The sequence below is a fragment of the Dermacentor variabilis genome, chromosome 3 (genome assembly GCF_050947875.1).
Source record: "Dermacentor variabilis isolate Ectoservices chromosome 3, ASM5094787v1, whole genome shotgun sequence".
NCBI lineage: Eukaryota > Metazoa > Arthropoda > Arachnida > Ixodida > Ixodidae > Dermacentor > Dermacentor variabilis.
This window is the reverse complement of record NC_134570.1, coordinates 114995731-115007237: the sequence shown is the minus strand read 5'-3', so window position 1 is coordinate 115007237 and position 11507 is coordinate 114995731. Positions and strand designations below refer to the sequence as shown.

General features: G+C 42.9%; 1 protein-coding gene across 1 annotated transcript; it reads left to right on the top strand.

Moving 5' to 3' along the window:
• Positions 1-1238: 1238 nt before the first annotated feature.
• LOC142576200 (uncharacterized) lies at positions 1239-10491 on the top strand. The gene is made up of 4 exons (XM_075686217.1): positions 1239-1303; positions 2629-2716; positions 7466-7567; positions 9759-10491. The coding sequence occupies exons 2-4, from the start codon at positions 2647-2649 to the stop codon at positions 10154-10156; spliced, it is 570 nt and encodes a 189-aa protein (XP_075542332.1). The 5' UTR covers positions 1239-1303; positions 2629-2646; the 3' UTR covers positions 10157-10491.
• Positions 10492-11507: the final 1016 nt, after the last annotated feature.

The window sequence follows — 11507 nt, the reverse complement described above, 5'->3', positions numbered from 1 at the left end:
TGACAGTTTAGTAGTCCATTGGATCGTCATAACGCATTACAACCTTTTTTATGACTCCGGTCCACGCTGGTATGCCAAAGTGAGAACGCCTCCGAGCGTTTTAATTTGCCCAAGTAATCGAATTTCTCTAATACAGTGTTTTGTATATACAGATGTTTCTTTGCGGCAAAATATAACTTTCATATTCGTTAGGCATTCATGTTAAGATAAACTAAGGTCTTACACTAGCGAATTATTCACCAAGGGTAGTAGTTCGCCTTCATTTTTTTCAATGAGTACAAGCGCAGAACCATTTATACCTGCTTTTAGAGGCTGTACTGTTTAGTAACACAAAAGCGAGTTTAGGTCGTACGTAAATGTATTACCAGTAACGGAATAGCGGGTTCCCTCAGCTTTGGACGAAAGTGGAAATGCTAGTAGCGCCGTATTGTGATGCTTTCTCCAGTCACAATCTTAAAGAAATTATTTTTTTACGTGGGCGTTCTCACAGAAAGAGGAAAAAATAAAGAAAAGAAGACTGCATATCAACGCCCATGTCTCAGTCAACTTTTTACACCAGCAGGTAACTACGATAAGGTTGGTCACTGCTCTATGTCCTCTACACTTCAACTCTGCACCGCGAGATGGCACCGTCAGTGCAGTCGCAGCCCACAAACGTCTCTGGTAATTGGATATTCCGTAAACGGAAATACATCTGCGTGCGGACAGGCTAACGCTGTCTTGTAACCGAAATTTATATGACTTTAGAATTAGCCCTTACAAACAGCAGAACCACTTAGACATCATTATTACCCGCGAGAAAATGCCAATTTAATTTCGGGATGAACTTTCAGATTGCTAACATAATGAAAATTAAAACCTAAACTAGCCATAACGTTTTCACTTTCGACGCACTGAACGTGTTATGTAAGTGCCAGAAATGCTTTCTATGTTTTTCTTTTTGCCATTATTATCCTGACAATTTTCTATGTTAGGGACGTAGCATGAGCGTTTCAGTATATGATTTGCCTGAAGCACTGTGGGGAAATATTTTCTCGTCTGAAATGAAGCTGTGTGCCTTCTGCTCATTCTGAGAACTGGCACGCAGGGACTCGTCACCACAGATGTTTTGGGAGTATTGCATAATACAGACCAGTGGATCTGGGTATCCTAAGCGCACCTGCTGATGATAGAACGAACTGACGCTACGCTCCCTATAAAGGCCGCTTAATGCTTCCCTGCAAGTATAGGTTGATTTGGGAAGTGCAGATTCTGAGCTGGCGTTGTTTCTTATTCACTTATCTTTCAGGTGGAGTCACTAAAGGTAAAAAAAATTTCGTTATGCCTAAAAAACAGAGCGCTGTAACATATATGGAAGTCTTCATAAAATTTCCTTCAGTTTTTCGTCTTCGAAGCTCTGCTTACGTATATTTTTCGCATTTTGTTCGTTTCTATAGTCACGGGAATTTGTACGAACTGAACGCTACGTGTCTGTATCCGATACTGAAAAAATATTACACGGTGTGTGCAAAACTGCAGCACCATTTCGTGAAAGGAGGAGTGGACACAGTCGCTGCTCTCGTCACGGCACAATAGATAGGTCGCTTCAGATGCTTAACTCGTGAAACTGGTAGACACTTACAATGAAAAATAGCTCACGGTTCCCACTCACGTGCATAGACTCCTCAATATGCTACTTTTACCCGTCGGCGTCGGTTCACATAGAAATTAGAGACCAGATGGCCGGGAGGTCAACCAAGCTTGTGCTTGAAAGCTGCGAAGTGCATGGCGCTTTTGAAATAGTGTCATTTCTGAGGCGTGTGCGCTTAATTTTGGGTTTCTAGTCCAGCGAGAAAATTACATTGACACTCGGTTCGTCTTTTTTACCTTTGTAGCTTAAAGAATCGCCGTGCCAAAAATACTTGTATGCAAATTGTGAAACTTAGTGTGCATCCAGGTTTTAATACTACGAAAGGCTTCTGCTGCCACAATTTGAAGGAACGCACCGCGTTCTCTATGCGTGCACTATTTATGAAGTTTGTCTTTCTTATGTGCTTACATTCTTAAGGTTTGTTAGATACGAAAAAACTACAGAAGTTGCATTTTTTGCTTGCAAACACTGCGGCGCGTTGTCGAGCGTATACCGTGGAACGGTTCGCTGCGGTGCGACGCGTCTCTCTACTCGTCCCTCCATTTTTACAAGAAGTCTCGTTTCAGCCGGAAAGTGAACAACGAAAACGACAAGGGACGGTGACAGAAGTAAACTCACCCAGCTAACAACGCTCCTGCCGCTTCAACCGTCTTTTTACTGTTACTTTCTCCTCTTTATACCACCGAACGTATGACAAAACTATCTTTAGCACCACTTCAACCCACAGAATCGATGGCTCTTTGCGGCATTGTCATTTTGCTCTGCATATATGCTCACTTTTTTCGTTTTACTATTTCAACTGTACTTCGGTTTCATGTAATTTATTATTTCGATTTAGTTGTCTTGTGACTACTTATTTTCTAGTTGCTTTCCAGCCTTTTGAAACAGCGCCGCAACGGGTGCTGCCTGAAGTATTAGCTAAAACTTTTCAGTTTTAGATAGGTGCACTGAATAAACATCAGCCAACTGACGGCTGAACTTTATTTTTGTGTTTTCAGAGTGGCCATATTAACTATATGACGATGATGACGTCCTGCGGACTTCTCCCAATGTCCCTCTTGTTTCTGCAAGCTCATACAAGCATGGGTGAGAAACAGTTTTATTTCCTTCTGATTAAAGCGGTATACATCATGCAATATAAGTAAATTACTAGCGAACTTGTTTGAGAAAGAGCTCCGAATTGTTGCTTAAGTATTTTTGCGCTGTTTTGTCGCACTTCCGTGGCAGAGGCTTTTCGTTTATTTTTGTTCCAATAAGCATGTAATTTAAGCATTGAGGAAGCTAGCCATATCAAACAGACGTTTTAGTTTCGTAATAGAGGAATGTATAAGTCGGTTCATGTCTTAAGTGTCGTTAGGTACTTTAACGCTAAATAGAATGCTTCTAGTCAACCTTAACTTGTCTCATTGATGCCGTAAACTGGTTGGTACGCGCAGGCAAGAAACGGCCATAGGGAGCGCTAGCCACTATTTGTGGCCACTAGCAATGTGAGCGTAGTCAACCACTCAGCAAAGCCAAATATGTTAATGTATGATCACAAATCGCTTTTATCTGATTTTGTTCTCAGGAACTAAAATAACTTTTTGTGAATATGGGCCCTCTTATTTTCTTACTCTTCCAAGCGTTTGGTAGGGGATCCTATGATAGCTTTGAAGGGATACACAGCCAGCCTATACCTGAGAACGAAAAACATAAAAATGATAACAGTTATGAAAATTTGGGCATCTGTTATGCGTAATCTACGCGAACTGTAAAACAATAAGTACTTACAGCATCTGCAGTTATGTGCTAATGAATATTTTTTTTTCTCCCTCAGTGGTACCTGATTGAGTAGATAGATATACCTACTGCGGCTGAGCACGGGGTCACAACTTTTTGCCCAGCGGCGCAGTGGCATTGTATTGTACGCTAAAAATGGCACTCACGAGGTTGTTAAGATTCAGCTGCACTTTAAATATGACAGAGAAGTCGAACTCAATACCGAGTCCTGCACAGCTGCATCGTTTATAAACCTTGTGTTGATATGACATCAATCAATCAATCAATCAATCAATCAATCAATCAATCAATCAATCAATCAATCAATCAATCAATCAATCAATCAATCAATCAATCAATCAATCAATCAATCAATCGCACTCTACTGTTAAGCGCCATGTCGTTTCATTGTTTGCCTGTGCTTTTTTGTCCTGTATATCATGAATCCCTTACATCTCGCCCAGCAATAATTTTTCAATGACGGACTTCTTTGTAATATGAAATAATAATTAAGTTTTCCTTGTACCACTCCTGCTCTCAATACTATCGCATATCGCTTGTCACATAGGACGCGATCTCAATGTTATATTGCGGCGCTGTCATCTGTTCCTTCTTGGTCTGTGCCAAACGTGTACTGAAACCTCTTGCACCTGTTTCGTGTAGCTTGTTAAACCAGAACTTGCCAAAGTCAACTCTCCAGCATGGTGACACTCATGTCGCTTTCCTTGCAACATGCCTATACACTGCAAAATTTTGCGAACGTCATAGTCGTTGCCAATATATAAAACGCCCAGACAATTAATGGAAACAAATAAGTAAATAAATAATAAGCGGGAAAGTGAAATATAAATCAATCAAACTAGTTGCCTTCTGTTCCCGCTAGAAATTAGTAGCCCACATGGACGAGAAAACACCACGCGTTATTAGTTCCAATCGTGCTGCCCTGCATAAGCCTTTGGCGAAGTCATATTTGCTAGCGTCCAGAATACGGCTAAAAAGAAGCGGACCGGTGGCGGAATGTCCCGTCCAAAAAGTGCGAAGCTGCTGACAACTGCGAAGTGCACTGCATTAGAAGAACGTCAGAGTAAACCGACTTTCACTGACTTGGTCGATTCAACCAAGCTAGGGCTGAAAATCACGCGCCGGAGCGTTTTTGTTGGTCCTCTGAAATTATGCTCGGAGGTAAGGCGTTAGTGGTGCTACTTGTCCTTTAACGAAAGACGTGGCACACAAGGAGGCCTAATAATTGCATATTAAGGCAAGCCAGCTCTGCGGAAGCATGCGAGATGGAGAAAGGCAGGTTCATGATTAGAAAAGATTATGATTTACCTGACTGTAGCGAGAAAAAAAAAGCTCATACAGGTTTCCCAGAAAAAAGAAAACTTCGCAGAGAAAAAACAATTCGTGCTGTTTTTGGAGATCGAACACGGGACCAACACTTTTGCGAGGTGGTGGCTTGGTCTTCTGAGCTAAGCAGAAGGCTAGCAGGTTGCAGAGCGGGGCCCAGGGCCCAGGAGGTTTGATTTTCAACTGTAAGGCTTTCTTTCTGACAAAACGTATCGGTTTCTTTTGCAGCTTTGTGTTCGGTCAGGTGCGCGAAAATTTTTCTCCTGCCAGTCGTTCTTTAATGTTTCCATTCAGTTCACGATAAGGTGTAGACTTGGAAACGTAGCTGCTGCTGCGCCTGGAATGAATGATGGTGCCGTATAAGCATGGTTTGGATCTATCACAATGCGCGCAAAGCTTCAATAGACAGTCACGGCTCAGCTACTTTGAGACAATCATGTACAGATTTTCCGAGGATGCTGGCGAAACGGCAACTAAATGTCTGACAAAGCGCCAGCTACCCATAAGCGCAAACACTCAACGAGAATAATACAAAAAAAGAGAAGAGTAAAAAAACAGCAATTCATAGTTTAAGAAAGTTAACAAAGTTGTGGAAACCACACATAACTGCAAGGATACGCAATATGTGTAAAATATGATGACTTCAAGAGTATACAAACACTAGATGATATAATGAAGAACATTGAATACATGACAACAACAATTCCGTAAAACAAAGATGATCATTTGCCTACATAGTCCGTCCCTACTGAAATGATAGTAGGTAGGTATGCATAGTTTTTTCGGGGCGTGGACAGAAGTATTTCTTTCCATAATGGACAGTGAATTAGGGTGTTTGTGTAAGAAATCTGGTATCAGGTAATCAAGCTTGTGGGTGCCGTAGTTTGTGCGCAGCTTTTCCTTTTTATAAAACGTATGTCGCAAGTCGTGGCAATGTTCTCTCCGAAGGTATTTATTTACGAAACCAGATGGATGAGATGCTCTTTGGTTATATATTAGAGTAGCTATTTTCTTATAGAATATATTACCAATAGTCAGGATTTGTTGCTTTTTAAATACTGGAGCTGTGTTACAATGGTATGGTTCACCTTCGATAATACGCAATACTCTTTTTTGGAGCACAAGTATACTTTCCATGTTAGTTTTTGTCGCGGTACCCCGCACAAGTAGACAGTAATGAATGTATGAGTGTACCAAAGTGTAGTACAGCTGTTTCTTTAACCACACTGAAATCAAACTTCGCAATTTACATATAGTACCAATCCCTCGCGACACATTTGAACGTCATTGATGCTCTCCGGATGATCGACAGAATTATTCCTCGACAATGCAGTTGTCGCCATCATCGTCGAAAGACGCACGAAGGCTGACTTCTCCAATTGACGTTGCAGTAGCTTTATTATTGGTTGTGCAAGCGACATCTTTTTTAGCCTGTCCAACCTCATAGCGAAATAGCAATATCTCATTGAGATTTAAGCTCGCTCGTGTTGATGTTCAGGTTCAACAATAATAAACCGGCTAAAATGAGCTATGACTGAGCCTGACCTGGTACCTAAATACATAATTCCAATATTATATACAAGCCTAATGAAGAAAGAAAAGAAAACTTATTATTCGATGACTCTAGTCCGAGTCGCCGCCGTTTGGGAACGCGGCGCACTTCAGTGGTGCATTGGCGGTGGCTGAAGAACAATAAACAATGGCTGAAGAACAACAACAATAAATGAAGAACAAATTAGAACGTATGCGTGTGACAAATTCTTGTCACACACATCCGTGACAACAGTACCAGGTTAACACGAACATCTAACTGCCCTCCAGCATTTCCATGTGCATGCCATAGCTGATGATGGAGTATTCATAGAGACCACAAATTTTTCAAGGGGACCGCTTCAAAACTTGAAAAGGTGCTCTGGCGGCTGTCGCGCTGTCCAGCACCTATGTACAGCACGGAACGTTCAACGTTTGGTAATTATTTACGGGTTTTGTCATTTCACAACAAACTCGCAAGGGCTCTCGTAGTACGCAAGTAATTGTTAATGTGTATTTACTTCCTGGAAACTTTTCCCTCAAGGCTTCTTGTGTGGCGGGGGCGACGATTAAAGAGATGCCCGTGGCTGGATTGTTCCAAAAAGTTCTGTACAGCCGACTCTGCCAAGTGCGCGGGCAAGGTGGGCCGTGTGCTCACTCTGTCAGGTGAACCCGGACCGAAGCATGCATTACCAGATGTCGCTTTAGTTGCTCTCCGCATCCGAGGCATCCACGAGATCGCTACCCGTAATGCGTGTGGTGACGTAAAGCGTGTTTAATGAGATTGCAAAGACTAAGCGTCCTCAACTGTTATTCCAAAATGTCATTTCAACTGACGCAGCAATTCCTTTCAGCTGCAACACGTACTTGAACGTTGATGTAGCGTTGATAGCGCTTCGCTCAAAAGAAAGGTACTTCTTATTTAGCTCAGTTTGCTTACACTACTGTCACCGACACTACGGTTACCTATTACATGCGTACGTGTGTATGCTTTGTGCGTGTGAACTATCTATACATAAATGGATCACTTCACCTATAACCCTCGTCATCTGGAATGGCTATCCTGAGAGTTACACGGTCAAGAAAACATCTGCAACACTCGCACAGAATGTCTATAAGTTTCCCTTGCCAGCTGATGTTGTCAAACAGAAAAAAAAACGAGGACTATACTACATGTCTCTTTCTTTTGTTTCCACGCAGGCGCCGTGGTTTTGCTGCCGGGAGTAGTGCCATTCATGCCAAAGCCGCCTTCTAGTGGCATACCGTCAGCAGGCGGTAATGTCGCCCAGAACCGTCCTCCAGGTATGCCTAGAAATACCACGCTGCTCTGCTTGCACAAGTTAGTTTCAATATTGCGATTATAATCAATTAGTAAATCAAGAAGTAACGACTGCTATGGGGTTTAGTACCATAGCCAGAAATTACGCGTGGTATATCAGTGTCTGATGATTTCTTTTTTAAGTTGGAAAAAGGCATTGCAGCAGTGCTTAAGCCAAGGAAATCTGGTTGAATCTCGTTACGAATTTATAGAGATCCAAAGTAATGTGATATGATTGTTACTTGAGAGGATTATTCTTCTCATATTCTATTCATGGCTTACCATCTGTTACTCTAAGTGGTCACTTCCATCGACAGAAAGAGTTTCAAATGTACCGCCTGCTACAATAGTTACGTCAGTTTTGATATTTATTTTCGAACAACATTACGAAGAGTTGTTATGAGCGGAAGTAAGAACGTAAATACTGATAAGCGTATCGACGCAAAATAAGCGCACAGGAAGGCACACACGAACAGCCTAGAAAGACACAGGGCAGGCGCTAGTCCTGTGTCTGTCCTCTGTCTGTCCTGTGTCCTGCGCCTGTCCTGTGTGTTAATTTCTCGGCTGTTCGTGCGTGTCTTCCTGTGCGCTTATCTTCCATCGATCTGCAATGCACCATCTAGCCCGTCTGCAGTGTTAACTAATTAGCGTTACGATCAATAGACCGTCAATGTCACAAATGGCCAAATTTCCGCAGCAGCTCGATTGGGATACCTTACCTGAAATGAAAATTTGATGCGATATTTCGCACTATAAAGGTAGAAATTCTGGCGGTATTCTTGGTTTTTATTTCTGCCTGCTACCAACTACCTTCCGCTGCTTGCCAGCATAGCACCAACGCCAAAGCACGATGTTACAACTTTGCAGCGTTAAGTGCGTGACGTGACAAATATTGTGCGTTTTGATGGCTCTGCAGCTCCTTTATATGAAATTTGGCTTGCTGTTTCTGCTCATCGCCAGACAAAACGAAATCACACCGAAAACAATGACCTATTTTTTCATGTCACTAAGCTTCTCAAATGGGCGCGAGTAAGAGCTCCGTTATCCCTCGTATTTAGTACAATGTGGTTTCTAAAACAAAGAACATTTCGTGTACATGCCTGTGGCTGTGCATTTCCCGCAGTATTGATTGATTGATTCAGTGATCGATATATCAATTCATTGAGTGGCGGATTGTTTAAAATTCTGGGCGAGTTTGTATGCGTTAAAATTTTCGGAGCGCAGAAGGACACCTAGGTACAAGGAAAAGTGACAACGGAAGCCCTACTAACAACGGAAAGCTTAACCACTGAAAAAGTATGTGCATACAAAAAAAAAGAGAACAACAACAAGAACAACAAATGTGAGCGCGCGTTTTGACGGAACTTCGTACACTTTGTGATTCAGCTTTCTTTCTCCTGGGTAAGTATGCATCAGGGAAAGTAAGTTCTTTGATTTTCACGAGAGTGTGGTGGCTTAGCCACATACATTCACGTGTAATAAGATACGCCAGTCACGATTTCCCGGGAGACTTTATAAAATGACGAAAAATACATTTTCAAAGTCCAGAGATTCTGCATCCTAGGCAACGGGTGAACAGATTTGCCTTGAGTGTATCTCACGATCTATTTATTTATTTTTTCGCTGAGCTTGCCCTGCGGCATAAACGTGTATTTCAATTATATAATATCGTGGATGACGTCCTCAAGTGGAAACTGCAGTACTGGCTTAGCGTACGCGCTGTCTAGGAGGCGACGTCTATAGCAGTCGCGCTGCTGCGATCGTAGCCTAGCAGTTCTTATTATCCTCTTACAATACATAATCCTCTTAGATTATATTATCCTCTACATTATATAACGAGGGTCTTGAATCCAGCCACATTGATGCCTTCAGATAGAATGTGTGGTTTTATTGTCCCTCACCTTGTTTCCTTCACCCAAAAAGATCACGTACTGGTGACGCCTGCGGTAGAAAGAATGTTCCATATCCGCCGCCTAGATTTGTGAGAGGTGGTGCTGGCTAACACTCGCAAGGTATGTTCTAGCAGTAAAACAGCGATTGTGGTCTCATTGTTTTAATTTATTAATACGCGCACGACGCAGCGCGCTACGAAATGTAGGGACAAAATTCCTTCATTTATGCAAACGCCCAAGGGAATCCCTTTTGCTTTTCTTTCTTTTTCGTTCAACCTTGCAGTGGTCCTGACTGATGGCAGTGGAAAAAACAAAGTAGTGGGCAGTGCAAATCCTCTTACCGGTGTGGTTGCTTTGGACGCCGATAAGCTCAAAGATGGCCTCGGTGAAGCAACAGCTCAGGATCCGCCATCGTCACAGCCACCAGCACCACCAACCCCAGAGGATGATGAAGGTAATACACCAGAAGGGGAGGCAGATAATCCATCAACGGAGCAGGAAGATGACCCAGTAGCGGAGGATGAAGATAATCCAGCAGAGGACACTGAAGCTGAGCAAGTAGAGGATGATGCAGAGGAGCCAACAGAGGAGGAGCCACCACAGGAGCAGCCAGAGCAGTCAGATGAAGCAGTGGAAGAGGGGGCAGAGGAGCCCGCCGCCAGAAGCGATCAGGCTGCCTGACTCCTATTTCCATGGGACCTCGGCTGGAATGAGAAGATCCAGTTCAGTTATGTCACTGATGTCATACTTTAGTGTGTATATAAAGACCCACTGGCCCATTTATCTGCCTACCTAAATGTACGCGACAAAGTGCAGAAGGTTCAGAACATGTGTTAGAAGGGACCAGTACATGGTTGTAGAACTAATCATAGATGAGAATTCACAGCCTGATAAGAAAGGGTTCGATTTGATTATTTACAGGAAAAAAGAACTTGCGCTATCGACTCACATTTACAATGAAAATATCAATTTTAGGACCGTGCCTCCAAGCCCCTCCCACGATAGAGTTTCGTACAAATACTGGAAGGAACTATAGCGCTCGTGTTTGCGACTGCTGAAAGCAGGGCTGTTAAGCCAGTATGGCAAAGGATTCTTAGTACGTGTTTTTAATCCTTCTAGCTTCACACGGCTTCGTGACTTTGCAAGCAACTGATCATTTTCAACAAAGTACTGCCTTATAAATTAATACACATCATTGAAATTGTCCGCCAGCGCTATTTGGACACATAGCCTCGAGCACAGAATCCCGATATTGAAACCATTATGCCACAGATGCATGGGTAAGCAGAGACACTGCAAATGACAGTGATTGTGCAGCTTAACAGAGTCTTAATGCCTCCTGCATTAAAAACAATAATATGGCGTGCTTTGGAATTTAGGGCAATCAAGGCGGATAAAGCACAGTACACGAAGCCACAATGACGTCTTAAGCCAGAAGCACGAAGATTACATGAATATATTTACTAGACCTGGAGGCTAATTCATGAAGGCTAATCCCATGAGGATTGAACGAGCGTAGCTCCAGAGTTCATTCTAGTAATTATTGTACGAAACTCTATGCCTCCTACCAAGAGTGACTGCCATTTTTGCATGCCTTTTGTGATGTCGGTAAGTTCGGGGCTATCCTTGGGTCACCTGTTCTGAAGCAGGCTGAAAGCGCACCGAACGCCTTGCAACGCAGGCTTTGGCACCCAATGCCGCAGCGAAGGTGTCGCTGTTCTTTTTTGCCCGCAATTATTTTGCTCGCGCAGTGAAAGTAGCACAAACAAGAAAACGCCTGCAGAAACTATTTCGCGTGTACTATTTCAAGGTGATGGCTTACGACGCATGGCAATCATAACGTATTTCCGTCTCGTGCAATCATAGCTTCCGAGATTGGCTTCGTTACTCGGAGGGAGCCGTTGCTGGCGGTGCGATTCTATTTTACCACCTGCAGGCGTTGCCGAAATGACGTAGGGTTCAGCTGGGATGTGAAAAAGATTCAGATACTCAATTTATACTGTACCGAGGCGCTCAAATTTTGCCAGATTGC

Bases quoted from the DNA above. Each gene is read 5' to 3' on its own strand.
- LOC142576200 (XM_075686217.1), top strand. From the start codon at position 2,647: ATGACGATGATGACGTCCTGCGGACTTCTCCCAATGTCCCTCTTGTTT. The intron at 2,717-7,465 runs GTGAGAAACAGT...GTTTCCACGCAG, and splicing joins GCAAGCTCATACAAGCATGG to GCGCCGTGGTTTTGCTGCCG. The intron at 7,568-9,758 runs GTATGCCTAGAA...TCAACCTTGCAG, and splicing joins CGCCCAGAACCGTCCTCCAG to TGGTCCTGACTGATGGCAGT.